Genomic DNA, 25,708 nt, shown 5'->3' with positions numbered 1-25,708 from the left:
ATTCAAAGCCAATCCTCTTTTCTTAATGGACCATAAACTTAACCACAAAACAGAAACCAGTATTGTGTTGCTTATGTTTAATTTTGCTCGTTTTACCAATTAACTTGTGATTATGTAAATACAGGTTTTTATTCTAGAGTAAAGCGTGTGTGTAAATTACAGTAACTATATTTACCATAGTGAGAATACCAGTTTGGAAATATTTTTCTTTTGCTCTCCATTTATCCAAACTCATTCATTTGAATATCATGTTAATTATTTTATTGAAAATAAATGAGCGTTTAAAAGCCATCTCATTGCTCATTTCTGAGGCTAATTGAATAATTATAATGACTGGAACATGAATATTGACCATCATTTCAACTATTGGGAATCTATGAGCATGAGCTGAATTGGAGCTCCTGAGCATTTATACTTACTTTACTCAACCTTGGGCTATTTTGCTTACCTGTAAAGTTCTCATGCCACCAGGTTACACAGGCAATAAAGTAATGCTGTCTCAGGATTATACCAATAACGTTAATGCATTTGTAGTACACTTTCAAATCCCAAATCAAGTTGGTTGCTTTAGTATAGCTGAAAAGAGAGACTTGTTGTTGTAGCTTTTCATCTTTCACTCATCAGCATGGAGTTACAAGAATATTCTAAAGGAAAGTCAGTTATACTGCATGAGATTTAGTGCGAATTTTATTTGCAAATGGGCTTGTGATTGGAAGTATTGCCATGGAGAATGCACATTTATCTGCTAACTCACATTATTCTTGCAAATCTAATCTGATGATTAGATGACAAAAAGCTTTGGTATGTTTTTCTTTCAGTAATATTCTAGTTCTATACTGCTAAGTGACTTCTAGTTACCTTTTGTTAATTGGATCACCTGATGAGCATATTTGGTTGTGAACTCACAGCTTCATCACAGCTTCAGAAACCCTGGGTGAATGGCCTTGCCAATTTTTTGTTTAGAGGGTTTACATATTTGACAGAAAGCAAGGCTGGCAAATAGAAGCACCACTGTGGAAGTCTTAGGTGCCAGTTTTTAGTTTGCATCCATTTTAGTTTTCTAAAAATAAAATTTTGAAAGCATTGCAACCCTTGAATATTTGGGCTGGGTTTTCTGACCCATCCAACAAATTTTCTGACCTCTTTTATTATGAACGGTCAGTTGCTGGGGGCTAAACTCTCAGGCTGCCATATGTACAAGTGGAAAATCCTAGTCATCATAGATTTAAGTGGTTGTGATGTTGGAACAGAAACCTGCTTTTCATTGTGGACTTAATTATTTCGTGTGAATTGATTTTGATATTTTTCTGTTCTGTTGGTAAGAGAGAAAATAAGGAGACTGTTTAGTCCTTGGATATCTTCCCATCGACATCTTAACTAGTACTTAACATTTTTAAGCCAATTTTGATCAAATTTAACAATTGTTATAACCCTGGAGAACATTTCCAAATCAAATTTCTGTCTGTAGTTGAAACTCCATTGATGTAGGGGGGAGAAGAGAGACAATTTATTTTAAAGCATAAATTGTTACCAAATGTACTGTATTTGGTTTGAAATGGCTGTTGATTAGATTTTTCTTGCAGCATGATTGGAAGACGAAGTGAAAGTAAGCTGTAATGTCACAGAAATAGTGAGTGCATGTCTAAAATGAAGCATGTCTTTCAGCATCCATTGATTTTGAACAGACTATATTGTTGATGAAATATCTGTTTATTCAAATTGTTATTTGACTGATGCTTCTCCTTTTTAACTTTCAGCTATATCTAGCAGAATGATAGAAAGAATTTTCTCCGGAGCAGTCACAAGGTAAATGTTGCGAGTATTTTTTAGATGCAGGTTTAAAAAAAAAATTGAATTTATATAATTGCTTTAAATTGAGGTGTTCCATTGTTTTTCATGATTTGGAGGTTCCAGTGTTTGACTGGGATGTACAAAGTTAAAAATCTCACATCACCAGGTTATAATCCAACAGGTTTATTTGGAAGCACTAGCGCTAGTGCTTCCAAATAAACATGTTGGACTATAACCTGGTGTTGTGATTTTTACCATTTGTTTTTCGTGATTGGTGATGGAAAAACTTTTATAATCAAATTTCTTTCTTAGTTTAGGGAGTTATAAACATATGAAAATAGAAGCACCAATAGGCCGCCTGGCCCCAGAACCTACTCTGCCATTCAATATCATGCCTGAACTTGTTGTGACTTGACTTCAGTTTCCTTGTCTCCCCTCTTCTTCCCTCCCCTACCTCCTTTTTAGTATTCTTTGTCACCTTTGTAGGTGAAAAAGCTGTCTAATTCAGTTTTGAATAATTTGATGAACCAGCCTCCATCTGCTCTCAGGTAGTGAATTCCAAATGTTAATAGTGACTCTCCTTTTCACCATTTTGAAATGAGAGACACCATTTTGAAGTGTATACCTCCTTGTTCTGGGTTCAACCACAGTAGGAAACATCCTCTCTTGAAGTATCTCCGAGTATCTAGTCATTCAAGTCTTAGAATCATTTAATCAAAACATTCAACTTTCATTTTTCTAAACTCCAATGAGTGTAAGCTCAACCTTTCCTGAAAACAGCCCCTTCATCCAGAAAATCACATTCACGAATCTTCTCTAAATTACCTTCAGTGCAAGTATATTCTTTCTCAAATTAAGAGATCAAAACTGTACTCTGTATTCTGGGTGTCTCCAATTTTGTGTACAGTTAGCCATCGAGATGTACAGCACGGAAACAGACCCTTCGTTTCAACTCGTCCATGCCGACCAGATATCCCAACCCAACCTAGTCCCACCTGCCAGCACCTGGCCCATATCTCTCCAAACCTTTCCTATTCATATACCCATCCACATGCCTTTTAAATGTTGCAATTGTACTAGCCTCCACCACTTCCTCTGGCAGTAAGAAGACCTCACTAATTTTGTACAGGCTTTGCAATTTAACCCTCCCCACTAAAGTTTCAGAGATCAGGCAACTTGCAAAATTCTTTTAGGTGTCTGAGTCATCATTGGTTCCTCTTAGCTGCCTGCAAACTGGATGACACTTAAGGAAATATAAGGAATTATTTGTCCACCTTGAAGGTGGGTAACATCAGGGCTGCTGATCCTAATCTGCACCTTTCCAGGTCACGAACCTAACTTGGAACACATTTTTGTTTGGCTCTTTTGTCTGTGCATGTGACATTTGAGCGGGTGATATAAGAACAAGCATAGCTGAATTGCTCCATCTCATCAGTATGATCACCATCTCAGCAAGTGCCAACTGCAGTGCATGTGTGTCTGAAAAATGTTACTGCAGGCATTAATTCAGTGAAGAAATATGACAGATGGGAGGTAGTTTTGATCTGAAACATCAACTCCATTACTTGCCACGGATTTTTAACATCTGCAGTATTTTGCTTTAGAATTAAAATGATATACTTTTAAGTTTTGAATGTGATCAAGTGCCTATAGAAATGAATATTTTGCCATATTAAAGTATTTTGGGTGTTTTGCTTTTTTTTAAACAATCAGAAGCAACCAAATAATCGGTGTTCTTTAAACTATCATCCTTTGCATCATTTTAAAAACTTGGTAAACATATATGGCCAGTCAAATTCTGTGAAACTGAAAATTATTGGTTGTGTGTGAGGTCTCATACCTGCTTTTAATTGTCATTTGGAATTTTAAGTATTTAAATGAAAAATAATTTTTGTCTTTCTCTCAATACAGTGCTTGCTTTTTATTACTTTTCTTTCTGTGCCTGTTGATACGTTTTAAGATGTATGTCACAGTCCTTTAATCTGATTGTTTAAGACAATACACAGTATGTGCTCTGTTCACTGCGGTCCCAGGTAACCTATTTCACTCACTGCAATATTGTCAGCTCACATTTTCAGCACCTGTTCATACAAAAATTGCACCAAGTTAAAAAAGTGCAAGGGTGATTCTGCCTGATAGCAGATGGTGTGCCACAACAGATGATGGCCTTGTGCCAAATATTTTTAACCAGAGGTTTCATCCTACAAACAACTAGAGCTAGATTGTTCACAAAGTTGTCAATGATCTGAACGTCCAACTTTAAGACTGCTCATTTCTTTACAGGCACAGGAAATCTCCAAATGAAAGGAAGATCGGTTATGCGGACTTTGTCTGGTTTTTGATTTCCGAAGAAGACAAAAAGACATCAACCAGGTGAAAGGTTTTTTGCATGGGTGATCACAAAGGTTGCAACTGATCACTTTTTTTTAAAACAGGATAGATAATATTTGTGATGTTGAATTATTTTTTGAAAGACATTGGGAACGCCACATTTGAAGTGCTACATACAATTCCGGTCACCCTGCCATAGGAAGGATGCTGTTAAACTGGAAAGGGTGCAAAAAGCTTTACAAGGACCTTACCAAGACTGGGAAGTTTGCGTTATAAGAAGAGGCTAGGTAGTCTGGGACTTTTTTCCCTGGAGAGTAAGAGGCTGAGGGCTGATCTTTATAGAGGTTTATAACACCATGAGGGACATAGATAAGGTGAATAGCCAAAGGTAGGGGAATCCAAAACTAGAGGGTTTAGGTTTAAGGTGAGAGGAAAAAAAATTAACAGGGACCTGAAGGGCAACGTTTGCATGCATAGGGTGATGCATATTTGAGACAAGGTGCCAGAGGAAGTGGTTGAAGTGGGTACAATTACAGCATTTTAAATGACATTTGGATGATTACATGAATAGGAAAGCGAGCTTTGAGAAGATTTGTAACTCAGGTTGAAGTTTTAGATGTAGGTTTGCTGACCAACCCTCCAGCTCGGCGAGCAAATCTGCATCCATGAATAGGAAAGGTTTAGATAATTATGGATGAAACACATGCAAACGGGGCTAGTTCAGTTTAGGAAACCTGATCAATATGGATGACTTGGGCCGAAGGGCCTGTTTCTGTGCTGTATGGCTTTATGTCACTGAGTCAGATAGTCACTTTATTTTGGACTTGGTCTGGACTCTATCAAACTTGGGAAAGTGATCCAGTTTAAATATTTGAGTTATAAAAATCCATTTACCACACCTCCCACCCCAATTAGGGTTGTGATCCTATTTATATGTTGGACTGGCAGTATTATTTCTTCAGCTTAAATTCTTGGTTTGATGCAAGTTCCTACTGTTATGATAAACTGCATAAATTACAATAAAGTAACAAACAAATGGAAACTAAAAATATTTTGGAATCAGTTATTGGCCTCAATAGAGACGATTTCCTTGGAAGATGATAGAAACTTAAAGAAAATTGAGCTTCCGTTGAAACGATTGCGTTGATCGGCTGTTTGGGAATGGAGTCTCCCTGTAAGAATCCTACACAGTCTTGTTTGACACCACAATAAAAGTTTTTCTTTTTGCTTTGTTGCAAGGCAGCTGTCACTAGTGCTGGCCACACACAGACCATGCCATACCATTCCTCTCACCAACAGGATGTATTCTTGATATATACTTAATTGAATATGAAGCAGGAAGTAGCAGGAATGCATCTAAAGAGAACAAGCTACTACTTTACCAAAAAACAAAGAGCTGTGGATGCTGGAAACCTGACCCAAAGACAAAATTGCTGGAGAAACTCAGCAGGTCTGGCAGCATCTGTGCAGAGAAAAGAGTCACCTGAAGAAGGGTCACTGAACTCAAAACAGACTCTGCTTTCTCTCCTCAGATGCTGCCAGACCTGCTGAATTTCTCCAGCAATTTTTGTTTTTGTTTCCGGCTACTACTTTATCTGTTTTCTCTGTCAGCCCTGCCATTCAATCTATCCAATCTCTCTCTCTCCCTTCTTGGCTTCCTACACGTTGGAATTTCCACTCTAACTGTTGTGGAGTGCGTGTGTAATGTACCATCAGCTGAAAATTGAAAAGGTGATCATTTCCAGAGCATCAAAACCTAGTAAATTGAGATCCAATGATCGCACAAGACTTCAATTTCGTGAGTGTGCAATGCTAGCGGCCTTTTCTAACAGCCCTTTAAGAGCTGCTGATCAATGAGTTTAGTTAATCAGTACAATTAACAGCTATTTAAGTAAAAATGTTGCACAACCATGCTAGTGCTAATGTACATGTTTTTAATGTGGTGTGAAAATTGGTCTTCTCCCAATGAAACAATTCTATTAATTATATAATTGTCAACATAATAGGTGCAGCAAGTAATTTAAAGAAGTTAATAGAATATTGACCTTTATCCCAAGGAGGTTGGTATTCAAAAATAAGGGAGCGATGCTAAAGAACTATGGCCAGACTTAAAATGGAGTTAGCTACTGCCTGAACAGATTCCGGCACCAAGCCTCAGGAAACATATTGGAAGGGATACAACATCTCCAACAAAGGTGTCTTACCTCTCCCAAAGAGTACTTTGCCTCCACCAGAACTACATCCAAACAGCATGTTGCCTTACCAAAAGGGGAAACACATTAAACTTTCCTTTATCTCTCACCCACAAACTCTCCATGCCTCACCCATGCCAACCATTGATTCCTAACTTCCTCTACAAAACCCCTTCAAGATAGGTGAATACTTGGCAGTTTCAATTCCAAGGTGTTAATGCATTTTTTGACGCGTCTTCAAAGTGTAGAATGTGGAAACAGACCCTTCTGCTCAGCAACCATGTTCCCAAACCAAGGTAGTCCCACTTGCCTGCATTTACTCCATATCCCTCCAAACCTTTCCTATTCGTGTGTTTATCCAGATGTCCTTTGAACATTGTAACTGTAACATGCAGCCAAAGGGTTCCTGATTCCACCCCTCCCACTAAGGAACCCATTGTTTTCCCCACCACCAAAGGATAACTGATATCCATTCCCTCATCTCTTCAGAGTGGCAATAGACAATAGGTGCAGGCGTAGGCCATTCTGCCCTTCGAGCCTGCACCGCCATTCAATATGATCATGGCTGATCATTCCTAATCAGTATCCTCTTCCTGCCTTATCTCCATAACTCTTGATTCCACTATCTTTGAGAGCTCTATCCAACTCTTTCTTAAATGAATCCAGAGACTGGGCCTCCACTGCCCTCTGGGGCAGAGCATTCCACACAGCCATCACTCTCTGGGTGAAGAAGTTTCTCCTCCTCTCTGTCCTAAATGGTCTATCCCGTATTTTTAAGCTGTGTCCTCTGGTTCGGCACTTGCCCATCAGCAGAAACATGTTTCCTGCTGCCAGAGTGTCCAATCCTTTCGTAATCTTATATGTCTCAATCAGATCCCCTCTCAGTCTTCTAAACTCAAGGGTATATAAGCCCAGTCGCTCCAGTCTTTCAGTGTAAGGTAATCCTGCCATTCCAGAAATTGACCTCGTGAACGTATGCTGCACTCCCTCAATAGCCAGAATGTCTTTCCTCAAATTTGGAGACCAGAACTGCACAGAGTACTCCAGGTGTGGTCTCACCAGGCCCTGTACAGCTGCAGAAGCACCTCTTTGCTTCAAACTCAATTCCTCTTGTTATGAAGGCCAGCATGCTATTAGCCTTCTTCACTACCTGCTGTACCTGCATGCTTGCCTTCATTGACTGGTGTACAAGAACACCCAGATCTCTCTGTACTGCCCCTTTACCTAAATTGATTCCATTGAGGTAGTAATCTGCCTTCCTGTTCTTGCCACCAAAGTGGATAACCATACATTTATCCACATTCAACTGCATCTGCCATGCATCTGCCCACTCACCTAACTTGTCCAGGTCACCCTGTAATCTCCTAACATCCTCATCACATTTCACCCTGCCACCCAGCTTTGTATCATCAGCAAATTTGCTAATGTTATTGAGTGACCTGGGAATATATCTTCAGAGTTACCTCTGCTCTCTGGCTACTCAAAGGAAACACAGTGAAAGCAAACCTGCTTTTACATGGCTTGCACACCTCATTTTTTAAACATGAGGAACTCCAAAATGCTATTTCAGTTGAGAGCAGGTCATTTTTAAATAGTCAGCTGCCTCTGGAAACTGCACGTGCACAAACCACAGCCGTTGTGAATCCCCACCAGCACTCCAAACGTAAACATCTGACCTTGACAATAACACTTGCTCTGTGCGCGTGCACACCCCTGTCCCTTTTCAGTATTCAGTCTTACTGTGTAAAAGCAACCTAGTGATGTAATAGGTTTTTGTATCATATCAGTGCCTTCAGTTACTACTTTTAATTTTGTGACCTGGAATAGTTAGATTCTCACTGATAGCTATTTGTTTATCAAGGAGGGAACCTAAAGAAGGAAAGAGTTGCATCTGAAGAGAAAGTGAGGCATCCAGTATATATGAAAACAATACAGCACAGAACAGGCCCTTCGGCCCTCGATGTTGCGCTGACCTGTGAACTTTTCTCAGCTCATCCCCCTACACTATCCCAAAATCATCCATGTGCTTATCTAAGGATTGTTTAAATCTCCCTAATCTGGTTGAGTTGACTACATTAACAGGTAGGGCATTCCACGCCCTTACCACTCTATGTAAAGAACCTGCCTTTGACATCTGTCTTAAACCTGTCACCCCTCAATTTGTAGTTATGCACCCTCGTACAAGCTGACGTCATCATCCTAGGAAAAAGACTCACTGTCTACCCTATCTAATCCTCTGGTCATCGTGTATGTATCTATCAAATCACTTATTAGCCGCCTTCTTTCCAATTAGAACAGACCCAAGTCTCTCAGCCTTTCCTCATAAGACCTTCTCTCGAGACCACGCAACATCCTGATAATTCTCCTCTGCACCTTTTCTAATGCTTCCACATCCTTCCCGAAATATGGGGACTAGAACTGTACACAATATTCCAAGTGTGGCCGCACCAGCATTTTGTATAGTTGCAGCATGAAATTGCGGCTCTGAAACTCAATCCCTCTACGAATGAAACCTAACACACCATATGCCGCCTTAACAGCACTATCCACTTGGGTGGCAACTTTCAGGGATCTATGTATACGGACTCCAAGATCCCTCTGCACATCCACACTACCAAGAATCTTTCCATTGACCCAGTACTCTGCCTTCCTGTTATTCTTCCCAAAGTGCATCACCTCACATTTAGCTGCATTGAACTCCATTTGCCACTTCTCAGCCCATTTCTGCAGTTTATCCAAGTCCCCCTTCAACCTGTAGCATTCTTCCAAACTGTCCACTTCTCCACCAACTTTAGTGTCATCATCTGCAAATTTACTAATCCATCCCACCTATTCCTGCGTCTAAGTCATTTATAAAAATGCCAAACAGCAGTGGTCCCAAAACAGATCCTTGTGGCACACCACTAGTAACTGGACTCCAGGCTGAATATTTTCCATCAACCACCACACGTTGTCTTCTCTCAGAAAGCCAGTTTCTAATCCAAACTGCTAACTCACCCTCAATTCCATGCCTCTGCATTTCCTCCAACAGCCTACTATGTGGAACCTTATCAAAGGCTTTATTGAATTAAATTGAAAACGCTCTGATAATGCATGTGTGTTAGTCTGTGACAGACTCTACAAAGTTTTTAAAAACTTGCACTTTTAAATTGAAATGTGCCTCCAGTTTTTTTCTGTTTTCATTTTTTTAATCTTTGAATATCAGACATGCCATTCTGAGGAACGATCTGTTTAAATTCATTCAATCTTTCATCTGTTCTGCATGCTGGGATTTAGTTTTGTTTTTAGGTTCTCATAATGCTTAATAACATTATTCTTTTCCTCCCCAACAGCATTGAGTACTGGTTCCGCTGTATGGACCTTGATGGAGATGGTGTACTGTCAATGTATGAACTGAACTATTTTTACGAGGACCAGTGTAAAAAGCTAGAGTGCATGTCTATTGAGCCACTGCCTTTTGAAGACTGCCTATGTCAGTTGCTGGATCTAGTTAAGCCAGAATGTGAAGGTATTTTTTTTGATGTTCATTAAGTGATTGTGGGCATTTGCTATCTCAGTCAATATCCCTAACTGCTCATGATGGAGTGAATCAGTAGGCCATTTCAGAGGGAAGTAAATCACCAAGCCAGTGAGTCTGGAGTCACATGTAGATTGGATAAGGACGAAAGTTTTTCCACAAAGAACATTGGTGAACCTAATCCGTTTTCCTAACAATTCAGCAGTTGCTGTTGTCATTTTAACTTTTAATTAAAGCTTTAATGAACTAAATTTAAATGACCCAACTGCTAGGAATTGAACTCTTATCACATGAACACTTATAGAGGCTTTTTAGAAAACTTGTATTCATGTACTCATTAAACCCTAACAAAAAAATCAGAAAAAGCATAGAGTCCTGTTTACAAATTTGATGGAAATACTTCTGTTTCTCCACTTCAAAAAGTAAACTGTAAAGTGAGGCTTTTGATGTTGTTTGTGTAAAATGCATTTGACGACATTGAACTTTTGTCCAAATTCTGTTGGCTTAAAGAAGAATAAGAATTCTTTCTCCCTCTGTCTATGTCTGTGTTCCCTCACTCATCAATTTGAAAGATAATTGCTGCATGGTATATTTCAGTCACTGTCAACATAAAGTGCTTACAGCCTATGTTTTAAGTAGTTAAGCAAAAAGTAGAACTTTCTCCACTCTAATGCAATTTCTAGTGATCTCAGCCAGGCTGTAATAAGGGTGCTATTAACAAAATCAGTTTCCTGTGGTTGATTGCCATTATTTAACTAGCAAAAAGCATGGATAGCTATTTTAGATTTAATATTGCTGATATTTGAGTAAATTTTCATCACAGTAATAAGCAATAGCGTAAAATGAGTGGATGTTTTAGCATCAAAATAAAAGCTGAAAATTAGTAAAATCAGCTGACCTAGCAAGATTTATCTGAATTTGATTGTTGGTTTAAATTAAAACTTCTTAACAATCAAAGTTTTTTTTAGTTAGTGAAGAATTTGAGTTTTGCTGAGAAGATGCAGTTTTTTCAAAGCTTTCACCTTATACTCATCAGAACAATTCACAACAAACTAAAGGGAAAAATGATATTTATAGTGTATGAGGGCGATTTGGCAGGTAGACTAATGGGTAGAGGCATTGTCATAGAGAATGCTCACTGACTGCTAATTGCCAGGCTTTGTCCCTTTACACTCTACCCATTACCAGTGTCCATGACGTGGTTACTAAAGTGCTGAGTGAATTGTCGCAACCAAGCATGTTTTCTACATACATTGCAAAGAATTCCTTCTCATTTGTGAAGGCATTGGGAAACATATCTTCGATGGAATGAACTAACCTTCTACCTCTTGCACTTTTTGGATCTGTGAATGATATGCTTGCTGTATTTGAATTTGAACTGCATGCCTTGATGGGCTCTGTTCTGCACTTTCTTTCAACTGAAATGGGGCAGTTAAATGACCTCCCCTTTCTTGACGTATAAAGTGGCTGATCTGAGAAATCAGCCACTTTGTTTTCTTCTGCTGTCTACCACAAACTTACCTTCATTGGTCAGTATGCATGACGGGAATCGTATGGTTCCATGACCTTATTGGCATCTTGTAAAGAGGACTCTAGCCATTTGTTTGGTGTACAAGCTTGATACAGAAATAAGACATGTCAAAGCCATCCTGCCGGATAACCAACACAAGTCGGCTAATCATTTCTTGCTGTATGTTGTAGACTTGAGCTCTTGGAAAGCATCCATTTCACCTTGTATTACTCTGGGAATGTAAAATATTGCAAATGTTTAGCAGGTGAATCTAGCAATTTGACACTGTTACTATGCAGTATCAATGTATTGTGTTCGCAGTTAGCAGGATGTTGCCATCAAGCCAGAAAGACATACTATCTAACACAAATTAATCTTGTGTATGAAGTTCAATGTCAGTGTGATGTTGACTATAGATCCCAAACATCTACTACAAACCGACCGACTCCCACAGCTACCTGGACTACACCTCCTCCCATCCTGCCCCCTGTAAAAACGCCATCCCATTCTCCCAATTCCTTCGACTCCACCGCATCTGCTCCCAGGAGGACCAGTTCCAAAAACGCACAACCCAGATGGCCTCCTTCTTCAAGGACCGCAATTTCCCCCCCGACGTGGTCGACGATGCCCTCCACCACATCTCTTCCACTTCCCGCTCCTCTGCCCTTGAGCCCCGCCCCTCCAACCGCCACCAGGACAGAACCCCACTGGTCCTCACCTACCACCCCACCAATCTCCATGTACAGCGCATCATCTGCCGTCATTTCCGCTACCTCCAAACGGACCCCACCACCAAGGATATATTTCCCTCCCCTCCCCTATCAGCATTCCGTAAAGACCACTCCCTCTGTGACTCCCTCGTCAGATCCACACCCCCCCACCAACCCAACCTCCACTCCCGGCACCTTCCCCTGCAACCGCAGGAGGTGCAAGACTTGCGCCCACACCTCCCCCCTCACCTCCCTCCAAGGCCCCAAAGGAAACTTCCATATCCGCCACAGATTCACCTGCACCTCCACACACATCATCTATTGCATCCTCTGCACCCGATGTGGCCTCCTCTATATTGGGGAGACAGGCCGGCTACTTGCGGAGCGTTTCAGAGAACACCTCTGGGACACCCGGACCAACCAACCCAACCACCCTGTAGCTCAACATTTCAATTCCCCCTCCCACTCCACCAAGGATATGCAGGTCTTTGGACTCCTCCATCGTCAGACCACAACAAAACGACAGTTGGAGGAAGAACGCCTCATCTTCCGCCTAGGAACCCTCCAACCACAAGGGATGAACTCTGATTTCACCAGTTTCCTCATTTCCCCTCCCCCCATCCTGTCTCAGTCAAATCCATCGAATTCAGCACCGCCTTCCTAACCTGCAATCTTCTTCCCGACCTCTCCGCCCCCACCCCAGTCTGACCTATCACCCTCACCTTGACCTCTTTCCACCTATCACATTTCCGACGCCCCTACCCCAAGTCCCTCCTCCCTACCTTTTATCTTAGCCTGCTGGACAAACTTTCCTCATTCCTGAAGAAGGGCTTATGCCCGAAACGTCGATTCTCCTGTTCCCTGGATGCTGCCTGACCTGCTGCGTTTTCCAGCAACACATTTTCAGCTCTGATCTCCAGCATCTGCAGACCTCACTTTCTCCTTATAGATCCCAAAGGCTGGCAGGTGGTATCAAACAACATATCTGTAGCTGTTTGCAACAGGCGTTGTACTGGCTGTAAACAACCAGTCCACACATGCAAAACTCTCAACATAGTGTATGACATTAGATGTGATTACATGATTAGCTGAATAATCCAGAGTATGCAACAAATTGTGCTGATAGCCAATTCAGGTCTGAGTTGGGCTCATAGTGTGGCAATATGAAATATACATTTGGTAATACAAAAGGCTGCTTATTTGTAGGTGAAAAGAAATATATACACACTGCACCGGTTTGAACTCGATAAAAATAGAGAATCTTAATTTCGGAGAGCATTGCCTGAGAAATCATGTCACCTTGTCTAGTATAAAAATTTAAACAAAGCCTGACCATTAAACTCTCGGTTGTCATTTGCTGGTGTATTCTCCAAGGCCTCTACCAATCAGAGTCCACTTTCCAACCAATCCCCACACTCCACTCATAATGTATATACGTCTTCTGTTTAATTTGCTATTGAATTGTCCTGGTAATTTCCAGGGAAAACCTTTCGACAAAATGTATCCTTTCTTTCAGCAATATTCAAGATTTATTGTACAAGTGATCCAAAAAGAAATGTGTATCCATAAGTATTTTACTTGCTAACTTTCTCACACTTTTATTTAAAAAGGGGGGAGTCTTGGCTAACCTGATATTGACCTCTCTTGACACTTGTGTGTGTACTTTTAATTGGGGGTCAGTAGATGCCAATCCATGTGACTATCACTGCAGTATGTAGACTGCCCTGTTGAGATTCAGTTAACACAGTGCACACCAAGAACATTAATACTTCCCTCATCTGACCATCACTGGATAAACTCTAAGCTGTCTGAGAGTATAAATTAATGTACTGTATGTTTAATCTGTACTGTTAGAATGGTTTCTTCACTTCCATGAAATTAACTGCCAATTTGTTTCCACAGGAAAAATAACACTTCATGACTTAAAGAAGTGCAAGATGGCAAATGTATTTTTTGACACCCTTTTTAACATCGGCAAGTATCTGGAACATGAGCAGAAGGATCCATTTTCTATTCCTAGGGTAATTGTTATGTTTGATACATTTATTTTTCCTCAAATCTGCCTATCTTCAAGTCCTCTAACCATATCCCTTAGGATAATGTTTCTACCTACTCTATCTAGATATGTTATTGTAACTATGAAAGAGTTTTCTACGCTCTCTTATTAGCACTAACCACGACAGAATCTCACTATCTTGCAGTGCCACCAGTTTGGAGATTTTATTTTGTGTTCTTTCACTGGACATTGCCGGTTAGGCCAACATTTATTGTGCATCCCTAATTGTCTTTGAGAAGGTGGTGGGAAGCTGTTGCCATGAAATATTACAGTCATGGTGGGGGCTGGGCTGGGGGGTTAGGTGCACCAACAGTGCTGCTAGGAAAGTAGTTGCAATCACATGATAATACCAGATACGTGGATGAAATTGACAATGCTAGCACCCATCTGTTTGACTCTTTCCTGAACCAGCACCAGGTTGTGACCATGCATCCCCAGCCTTAGTTGTAATATCATTGCACTGTTGGGGATAATGCAGAATTGTTTTTTTTTCTTAAAAATCCATTTGCCTGAGAAAGCAAGTATAGTTTAATGTCAGGGTTAACAATCCATTCAACAGCTTCAGCTGATGCAACATGAATAGTTGTGATTCCACAGGAATGGATCTCTGAGCTGAAGCTTAGAAACATAAAACATCTTAAATAGGAGCAAGAGTAGGCTATTCAACCCTTTTGAGCCTGTTGCTCCATTCAGTGTAACCATACTTGATTGTCCAACTCTGTACCCTGTTCCTGCTTTCTCACCATGCCCTTTTCGATATATCTTTTAACCCCAATAACTATATTTAACTCTTTAAAAACATTCAATGTTTTGGCCTCAACCTCTTTCTGTGGCAGAGAATTCCATATGCTCACCATTCTCTAAGTGAAGAAATTTCCATAAGATGATTAGAAATAGGAGTGAAAGTAAGGCCACTCGGCCCATGAAGTCCACTCAGCCATTCAATTATGCTGATGGGCATTTCAATGCCACTTACCCACACTGTCCCCATAGCCCTTAATTCCTTGCGAGATTAAGAATTTATCAATCTCTGCCTTGAAGACATTTAACATCCCAGCCTCCACTGTGCTCCATGGCAGTGAATTCCACCAGCCCACCACTCTCTGGCTGAAGAAATGTCTCCTCATTTCTGTTCTAAATTGACCCCCCTCTGCTTCTAAGGCTGTGCCCACGGGTCCTAGTATCCCCACCTGATGGAAACACTTTCCCAGCATCCACCCTTTCTAAGCCATGCATTATCTTGTAAGTTTCTATCAGGTCTCCCCTCAACCTTCTGAACTCTAACAAATACAATCCCAGGATCCTCAGCTGCTCATTGTATGTTAGGCATACCTTTCCATGGATCATCCATGTGAATCTCTGCTGGACAGGCTGCAGAGCCAGTATGTCCTTCCTGAGATGTGGGGCCCAAAACTGGACACCAGTATTCTAAATGGCGCCTAACCAGAGCTTTATAAAGTCTTAGCACCTCACAGTTTTTACATTCCAACCCTCTTGAAATAAATTACTACATTACATTCACTTTCTTAACCACTGACTCAACCTGCAAATCAACCTTTAGAGAATCCTGTACCAGCACTCCCAGATCCCTTTGTACTTTGGCTTTATAAATTTTCTCACCATTTAGAAAATAGTCCTTGCCGGTGTTCTTTTTTCCAAAGTGCAAGACCTCACATTTGCTCACATTGAATTTCATCAGCCATTTCTTGGACCATTCTCCTACACTGTCTAAAGCTTCACCTCCTGCCAGTCCAAAATTGTCTACCTTGTATGCAGGCACATTTCCATAAGCACAGGATAAGTCAACAAAGACAATTCCTGTCTTCAGGCTTTTCTGGTAATCTATAATATGAAGTCCATGTTAGAACCTACTTGGAATAGTTGTGGTGTGAAAACCTTCCCATTTGGTGGACATTGCTGCCTTCAGGGTAGGACTTAGACTGTTTTCTCAATTGACTTTTTTTCCTGGTTTGATAGTGGTGATTGTCTGAGAATGGCACCATGTCTTTGGAATGGTGCTTGTGCTCGAATGTGAATAAACAGCTGCTTTCTCTGTAATGGAATATACTTCAGAAATTTTGGGTAAATTTCATCAGCTCCTGCTCTTTGTCTGACTTTGCTGCCATCAGGGTGCTGTTGACTTCTGTGTGTAAGAGCTTAAGGCTGTCTGCTCTGGGGTGGCCTTGAGACTCTGCAACAGGCTGTTTTTACCATCTGCTTATTCTCCCTGCTGACCGTTTAATCTTAGTGTATTATAGGCTATGAAGTGATGGTATAAGTATTGATTCTGGGTCACAGGAATGGATGTTGTTCAGCTGCTACAAATGGGACAAGAGTTGCCACACCTTTTGGCTCAAGTGCTAAAGATTCTTTGCCGATGACTTGTTGGCATAGAATAGACTTTGCTACTGGTCAAATATCTCTAAGAATGCTGATTTTTTTTTTTTCAAATTCACTTTGTGGGAATGTGGGCGTCGCTTGCTCGCCAGCCAGCATGTAGCTGCCCTTGAGAAGCTGAGGTTCTGAATTACTGTAGATTTTAATGTACGAGTCAGCATTTGAAGCCTCAAAATTGTCCCAAAAATGGGAGTCAGCATATAAATATAAAACAGAACTGTTGAGAGTTGCCATTTTAAAAGTATCATCAGCATTTGATGCAAGGAGTGGGCAAGTCTGCACATCTTCATAATACAGCCTGTGTTGCCTGCTTATTGTTGGATTGAGTCATAGGGGGTCAGTAAGTAAAACATGCATTTGTGGAGTGATAATACACCGATGTGTAAGATATATCATAACTGGAAAGGGGGTCAACTTATATGCTGTGATTTTGGATTGCTGCTGCTGGACCAATATGCAAAAGTATATGAAGGCATGGAAAAGGGTTAAAGACATACGCTCTCTGCAGTTAGGAAATGTACAGTATTTGGATGTATACTTTACGCCTCAAGAAGTGTAAACTGCAATTAGACTGGAGAGCTCTTTATGAGCCAATATGCTGGATGGACCAGGGAGCCTTCTGTGGATTTCCACACAATATCCCATTTTGTGAATATGGACATTTTATTTTTGGAAGCATTCCATATCATATTGGTCCTATCCATTCTTGAGGAACATTCCAACTCAGGAATGCATGAGAATTGCTGTGAATCGTTGCTACTTCTCATACCCATCGTTGTTCTACTGGGCATTTTATCCTGTGTTAATGGTCAGGCTTATCCTTGTTCTCTTTAGGATGATGTATCATGTGTTGTCAAGAACCAACTTCAAGCCGTCATCTTTTTAAAACAGAAAATTCCTTCTATTTTTCTCAGGTTCTGCTGAAGTTATTTTTGACCTCTGGAACTAAGTGGATAAAAGGGGAAATTAACCTCCTGTTGAACTTGAATTCATTTGTTTTATATGTGGTGTTGTTCTTGAAAGTTATTTACAAGATATACAAAATATTCATGCAAGTCATTAGACAAAAATGAAGAAAGCATTGTAAACCCATGCTAGTTAGAGATTTAGTTTAGTAGCAGATGGCTGATAGAAACAGGTGAAAGCAGAATTTCCAATTTTCCAATTAAAACTTTGATCCAGGAAAACCCATCTGTACTGAGTTTCCCATTACACCTTAAGTTGCCCAAGTGTGGTGTTCGTCAAACTGAGTGATCTTGCACAAACTGAAATTGATAATCTGTACAGAGATGTACAGACAAACAAGATTGTTTCCAGAACTTGGAGAAATGTTATAATACCCTGATTTGAGCTGTTGAACATATGTTGTATTTAAACAAGTTATACACATTTATGGTTTCCTCTGTGATTTCGTGGAAATAGGATGTGGAGAATGACGGGCCAGAAATGACTGACTGGGAGAGGTATGCTTTACAAGAATATGAAAATCTGGTGGCTGAAGAAGCAGCAAATGAAAACTGGAATGACGGGTGAGAGACTGCTCATTAACTAAATTTACCTTGTTTTGTTCAAGATCTGAAAATGAACTAATAGCTTTTGTTTACAAACAACAAAACAATAGCATCTCACTTTTCGCTTGGGGACACTGCAACCTTTGGGACTCAATATAGAGTTCAATAATTTTAGTGCCTGAGCACCTTCACCCATGCACCAGGCTTTGCCATCACCTTGGACTGCTACCACAGCCATTGCATTGTCAGTTACTAATGGTCCCCATTAGCAGCTATTGATTCCCCCCAGGTTAACCTTTACCCATTCTTCTGTCCATCTGTTATTCTCCTTCTCTCCAGACTTCATCTCCATTTATCGATTACTCCTTCCCCCTCACCCCACCCTATCGTCAGTATATATACTGGTCTTTTCCTAACTGCAATCAATTCTGAGAAAGCGTCACTATTTTCTTTCCACAGATGCTGCCAGACCTGCTGAGGTTTCCCAGCAAGTTCTTGTTTTTGTTTTGGATTTCTACCATCCGCATTTTTTTTAAACAAAAGACTGACCTTTATATTCCCATGGTTGACATTTTAGAATACAGCTGCAAATGCAAAAAGTCCGAAATGAATGCAGAAAATATTGAAAGTACTCAGCAAGTCAGGACAGCATCTGTGGAGAAAGAAACAGTTGCAGTTTCAGTTGTATGACTTCTCATCACAACTGAGGAAATTTAGCCTTCAGGAGCTAAGTGGATAAATGAACTAATAGCTTTTGTTGAACTTGGGTTCATTTTGTTTTCTATGTATTATTCTTGAAAGTTAAATGTAAAGTTTTTGGCAAGTGAAAGTGAAGGCCTGTGCTGAGGTGGACAATAAGAATACAGAGGGACCTCGATTATCCGGATGAGATGGGCGGGCATTGTTTCGTTCGAATAATTGATTACTCGGTTAATCGATTCAAAGCCATTCCTCTGGGGCCCGGAGCTTTCTGTAAAGTCTGCTCCCTGTTCAGGAGATAAGGCAGCATCAAAGCGCGCACGAGCACCCGTCCAACCCCCAACTCCAGCCCCTGCCTGCCCTCCAACACCACCCCATGCCCGCACCCCCAACCCTATCCAACGCCGCACCCCCAACCCAGTCCAACACCACACCTCGCCTGCGCACCCCCTAACCCCATCCAACTCTGCCGTCTCCCAACCCTGTCCAGCACTGCACCCCCCACCCCCACAAACTCCATCCAACTCTGCCAGGAGGGGGGCAGGAAGTCAGTCTTTTAGAGACGGTGCCTCCACTACCATCAGTCCAGGACTGTTCTTGGCAGCACGTTTAATCACTGTAAACAAAAGATGCAATCAGTGTTGGACACACGTCTTTGGTGTAATGTTTCTGTCAGGACCTCCAGATCTCCTTCGGATAATCTGATTTTCGGATAATTGAGGTTCCTCCGTAAATTGAACAAGATTCATGCTGTAAAAAGTTAAAAATCTCACAACACCAGGTTATAGTCCAACCCATTTAATTGAAAGCACTAGCTTTCGGAGCGCTGCTCCTTCATCAGGTGGTTGTGGAGTACACAATTGTAAGACACAAAATTTATAGCAAAAGTTTACAGTGTGATGTAACTTAAATTATGTATTGAAAAATACACACCCATATGTACATGTGCACATATGCTTATACATTTGTGGGTGAATTGTACTTGCAGAGTTACATTGTACTTTGCTCAGAAACTGCATGAATCCATATAAGGTTCTGTGAATTAATTTTTTAGATTAGATTCCCTATAGTGTGCAAACAGGCCCTTTGGCCCAACCAGTCCACACTGACCCTCAGAAGAGTAACCCACCCAGACCCATTTCCCTCTGACTAATTCACCTAACGCTTTTATGGGCAATTTAGCATGGCCAATTCACCTGACCTGCACATCTTTGGACTGTGGGAGGAAACCGAAGCACCCAGAGGAAACCCACGCAGACACAGGGAGAAAGGTGCAAACTCAACACAGACAGTTGCCCGAAGCTGGAATCGAACCTGGGACCCTGGTGCTGTGAGGCAGCAGTGCTAACCACTGAGCCACCATGTCGCCCTTAAAAGATTATAGTAGATTCCCTACAGTGTGGGAACAATCCTTTCGACACAAGTCCACACCGACCCTCTGAAGAGTAACCCACCCAGACCCATTTCCCTCTGACTAATGCATCAATTTACCTGACCTGCACATCTTTGGACTGTGGGAGAAAACCCACACAGACTATGCAAACTCCACACAGACAGTCGCCCAAGGCTGGAATCGAGCCTGGGTCCCTGGTGCTGTAACACAGTAGTGCTAACCACTGAGCCATCGTGCCCTGCCCCTACCCCCCTCAATCAGTCTGAACATTATGGCACAGGCAACAGCACACAGGAGGGCTAATATCTTCAACACATTATCTGGGCTGACGCCAATTGTTAAAGTTACCTGAGAATGTAACTTTTTTCTAAAAAGTTTTGTGATTTACATATCAAAGAAGAGAAACTAACATGATCATTCTAACAGCTGAGAGACTTAACAAACAATCAATGTATTTTTCAATGTATAATTTCAGTTACATCACACTGTAACCTTTTGCTATAAATTCTGTATCTTACAATTGTGTACTCCACAACCACCTGACGAAGGAGCACTGCTTCTGAAAGCTAGTGCTTCCAAATAAACCTGTTGTACTATAACCTGGTGTTGTGATTTTTTTTTTAAACTTTGTATATCCCAGTCCAACACTGGCATCTCCAAATCAAGGCATTATACTAGGTAAAGAAACAAAAGACATGATTGGTTACGAGCATCTGTTCAACACAGTGTGATGATAATAGATCATAAACAATGCCTTCATTTCATTTCTTTTTCTGTTGGTTCTCTTTTTTTTCCCCCTTATTTCTTTATTGCTTTACTTACATTCACATCGCTGCAATCCAGCCAGTTAATATTGACTGTTTCTCCCATGGAAGCTGTCAGACCTACTGAGTGTTACCAGTATATTCTGTTGTCATTTTGAATTTTGTACCTCTATTGATTTTTTTTTAACGTAAATATTGTTACAATTAGGTACATCGTATCTATTTGGTGACATGCATTTTTTTTTCCCCTCTACAAAGTGCACTTCAATGCAACATGTGTTTATCAGATTGAGTTATCTGATGCTGAATAAAAGGGGTAGGCATCCTGAAATAAGATTGGATTTTACATATTATGCACAGTTTTACCATTCTATTTTAAAATAAAACTTGAGTTCAACTTGGATGGATAGCAAACAATTCAAATTGCTGAAACTTCTTAATAGAAATTTGAAATGAGTAGTTTGGCATGCATTTGAAGAGAAAATGTTGCTTTTTTAATATAGTACTCATCATGTTTGTATATCTTAAATGCTGTGAAGAATGGCTGCTAATGTACAGGAAATTGGAACCTGCATTTTTTTATTAAAATCAAATTTGAAGTAGTTAAATTTCCTCTTCTGTTGTTGAGTTAGATGCTTGCCTCTGCAAAAGAAAACTCGTTACTCCCACAAGTGTTATTGATAGTAGAAATCAAACTTGGAAATGTTTGTCATGCTTTTATTGTTTACTGAATGCTATGCTAATTGTGTAAATCCTATAAATGTGTCACGTGAGGTAAAACGAAAACATGTAGTGGAGTAGAATGTGTTCTACAATGCCGATTACTTTCCAAGCTTTAGGTACCTTTCTTCGTATTTATAGTCCAGTTAAAATCTAGAAAAGGGGTTTAGAAACCAATTTACATAACCTGCATACCATCCTAATGCTTTCAGGAAGCATCATTATTGTGCAGAAAGTTATAACTATTTTGTAAAGCCCTTTAAAAGAAACCTAGTCAGACACCAGTGTAGCATGTAACATAGTTGTACTACAATGACTTTGTATTTTGTAAATCATACTTCTGAACACAGGGGGAAAAGAAATTGTAGAAATACAGTTGCTGCTTTGCAGAGACTGGTAGATGCAGGAGAGGAAAAAAAAGATAAAATTAAGAGAAAAATTGAAATCTGTTCAAAGACACTTGTAGAAAATGCAAACTGAAATTTCTGAGCAATAGTAAAACTGATAGTGATAAACAATTGCAGAGTGGAAATTCACAGTCACTCTTCGCAGATGTTTTAACTTGCAATTTACGTTTCCCATCTTAGAAAGTTACTTGTTAGAACGCTACAGTAAGCATTTTATTGCAAGCATAATTCAACAGGTGAGTGTTTGAGGGTCTTGTTCACCCTTTTTAGATTTGTTTCTTTGCTGATCATAAGTTTTGACAATTCCTCTTGAGAATGAAATTAGTATGGACTTTAAAAGTAATTGACTATATTTTACAAATCTGCAGAAATTCTCTTTGGAGGTGACTCTATTTGGTTGATGCAGGTCTTGTATGATATTTGACAATGTTTCATATACGAGACTGATTTAGAATGATGGAATTTGCAACAAATTGCCTAACTGCACTGAAAGATTTTTTCTACAATTAGATTTAGAAAGGGATGATGACTGAAGAAAGCTCTGAATTGTCCCTAGGTTTTATTTACTGCTTACAGTATTCATAAATAAGAGTAGGACTGCCATATTAAGTACTACATTATTAAAAATAATCACCTTTCTGATGAGACGTTCAACCAAAGTCTGTATAAAAGATACCATGGCAAAACTTGAAGAGTATGAAGTTATTCTCTGTCCTGATGAACATTCTTGCCTCAGCCAGTGTCAGCAAAAATAGATTATTTGTTCTTTCTTTAATTTTGATTGGCTTTAATGGCACCTTACTGTGTGCAAAATGGTGTTCTATTTGCTTGTAGAATGCTGACTCGATTTCAAATCTAATCAATTTGATTGTAATTTGCATTGAGAGGTCCTGCTTCAAATATATTTAGTCCTGCAATCTACATCCCAGAAGATTGCTAATTTTAATAGCAGCTAGTAACTCGTTAACCATGTTGAATTCTAATCTGAATTAGTCTGAACATACTGCAGTTGTTCTCATCATAAAATCCTCGAGTTTAAGTAACTACATGGTCATCTTTGTTTTAAGTGTGATGAGAATGAAATTAGTCTGTGGCAGTTCGCAATATCAGTGCTCTGTGTTTTCCATTGAAACTAATTGAAAGCAAGATCTAGTGATGTTAAAACTGGCAGTAGGCTCACTATTGCCAGTTCTGAATTACTGCCAAAGGCCAATTTTACACCCATTATTTCTGCAAGTATGGCCAACAATATAGCTGTTGTGTAAATAATTAAATCTGAAAACTTTTTTTTTAAAAAACACAGCATGAAACTATCTAACTTTCACCTACCCCATCAAACATGTTTGTTTTCACTGAATGCCTGCCAACCTCCTTGTTTGGTGTATTGTGTATATGTTTGGCTCATTTCAGATTTAAATCACTGTTTTCCCAGCAAGAGTGAGAAAGGAATAAGAAGTAGTATTAATTCAGATGAAGTTCAACACTTGCATGTGCATTGATCATGTTGGCATTTGGAATCCATTCTTCCCACACTTTCTTCTTTGTATAATAGGTGTACATTACATGCTGCAATCAATTTTCAAATGAAATCGCTCATTTCGTACAAGGTTAGGTCCCAAGCAACAATAATGTCTGAAATTTGAGCTTGTCTTTAATTTTTTTATCATGTGTAATCATGAGAGTTATAGCAAAGGCTGACAGCTTCCTTGAGCAGCAAGTATTAGTTTATTTCGGCTTATGGTTGCGTCATTGCTTACTAGATTAAGTATGCATTTGGTTAAGTTTGAATCAAGCTCTTGCTCTCAATAATTGAGAGGGGCAGGAATAATTCATTTTCCATGCATTTTAAATTTCAATTCCAGTATTTATCATAATGCCGAATGAGATACTTCTGAGTTATCCTTGTACAGCTTTGGTTCATTATTGCAGTTTGATATTTATTATTTTTTTTAAATAGGGAAATGTAATAGGAGAGGCTGGTGATGGCTGTATGACACTATAGTACAATTTAAGTCAAAAGGGAGAATGCATTTTCATTGCTTTCAAAGCCACAAGTTCACTGCAAATGAAATGCTTTTGTGTGTTTGCACATTGCTTTGAGGTCAGAATGCATAAATTCTAATTGTGTTGCTTTAAGTATCTGTAAACAGCTACCTCAAACGTAATGATAATTACATTACATTACATTACAATGTGGATTGGTCCAGAATTCGTTAAAATAATGGTGAGACTAACGAATTCATTTAAACATGCATCAACTTCAGACGAGGAGCAGATAAGTGGTTACATGAATTTGCTTTGAGTTGAATTGTCAACTGATTCATGGATGAAGTGGCTATCTTATGAGGAAAGATTGTACATGATGGATCTGTGCCCCATTGGAGTTTTGAAAAATAAGTGGTAATTTTACTGAAACATAGAAGCTCCTAAGGGGGGGGGACTTGATATCTGGGTACTGGGATGATGTTGCCTCCCGTGGGGAAAACTGGAACCATGGGCAACTAATTAAGAATAAGAGAAAGCTAATAGAGAAGATAGATAAGTGAGACTAGGGAAGACAAAGTGAGATTTAAGGCCACTACTAAATCAGCCAATGTCTTAGTGAATGGTAGAGTAGGTTTGAAGTACCAAAAGACTGACTGCTGCTCCTAAGACCAATGTTCCAGTGAAAACAATACCTGGCTTTTCAGCCTGTCTTTGCACATTAAATGATATGACTATTTGTAAGCAAACTACTTATTTCACTAGTAATCATAGCATAACTACATTTTTAAATACCGTCAGAATGGGAACATTGTTAATCAAGCTCTGGTGTTGAAAGTTAACTATAATTAAGAATGATTTGGAGGTGCCAGTACTGGACTGAGGTGGACAAAGTTAAAAATCACACAACACCAGGTTATATTGTAGTTTAAAATCAATCAGGTTATAGTCCAACATGTTTGACTATAACCTGATTGATTTTAAACTACAATTAGGAATATGTTGTTCAGGCTTTGAATATTTCAAGGGGTTTAAAAAATGTAAAGAGCAAAATTTTAATTCATAGTGTTGCTTTGTTTCATTTATTTTATTTTGTAATCCAATCATTATTTCCCCCTTTTGTTTGAACTTTCACACTGCTCTCTATTTTGGCCAGTCTCCCTCTTTGTTCTTCCTACATTATTTAAATCATTATACTCAACAGTCATTGTTTCGGGAGCAACCCTGATGGTTGCTCTGTTCACCCTGTTTCTCTCACTATGTCATTATCAGCACTCATTTCACAACTTTGCAAGCAAAAGACCTTTTTTGAGGTTGCAACAACAGGTTTAACCTAGAAAATGTTAAATATTCTGTTTACAACAAACTCTCTGACCAGAGGAGCAAATAAGGGTTTACTGCCACCTGGTGAATGAAGTAAAGGCCAGTAGCTTATTTGTGTAAGTTAAGAATCGGAAAGTCTTATGGGGGTCATTCAAGAAACTTGGCTATTTCCATTGATATACTCCTGAACATTCTATCCCCTTTTTTTAAGATTATTTTAAATGATGAGTAAAACTAGGTAGGTTATAATCTGGATGGAACAGTTGAAGATAAATGTTCAAAGGCAAATGCATCATTTAAATGTGAGCTTCATTCAGATTTAGTCAACATGTTGGTGGGTGGCACAGTGGTTAGCACTGCTGCCTCACAGCGCCTGAGACCTGGGTTCAATTCCCGCCTCAGGC

General features: G+C 39.7%; 1 protein-coding gene across 2 annotated transcripts in view; it reads left to right on the top strand.

Annotated features, from left to right (window-relative positions):
• Nucleotides 1-25,708, top strand: part of ppp2r3b (protein phosphatase 2, regulatory subunit B'', beta) — a 127,361-nt gene that overhangs the window by 89,232 nt on the left and 12,421 nt on the right. For both annotated transcript variants that reach the window (XM_043692333.2, XM_087988375.1), the window contains exons 8-12: nt 1,758-1,806; nt 4,075-4,164; nt 9,647-9,822; nt 13,954-14,072; nt 17,927-18,033. In XM_043692333.2, coding sequence (XP_043548268.1) covers nt 1,758-1,806; nt 4,075-4,164; nt 9,647-9,822; nt 13,954-14,072; nt 17,927-18,033 — 541 coding nt within the window. The remainder of the gene's footprint in view (nt 1-1,757; nt 1,807-4,074; nt 4,165-9,646; nt 9,823-13,953; nt 14,073-17,926; nt 18,034-25,708) is intronic.

This window comes from Chiloscyllium plagiosum, unplaced genomic scaffold (genome assembly GCF_037043375.1).
Source record: "Chiloscyllium plagiosum isolate Xiang-an unplaced genomic scaffold, Cpla_swu_hap1 HiC_scaffold_6, whole genome shotgun sequence".
In the NCBI taxonomy this organism is placed as follows: Eukaryota; Metazoa; Chordata; class Chondrichthyes; order Orectolobiformes; family Hemiscylliidae; genus Chiloscyllium; species Chiloscyllium plagiosum.
The sequence above is the reverse complement of the archived record's forward strand: the minus strand, read 5'-3'. Positions and strand labels throughout refer to the sequence as shown.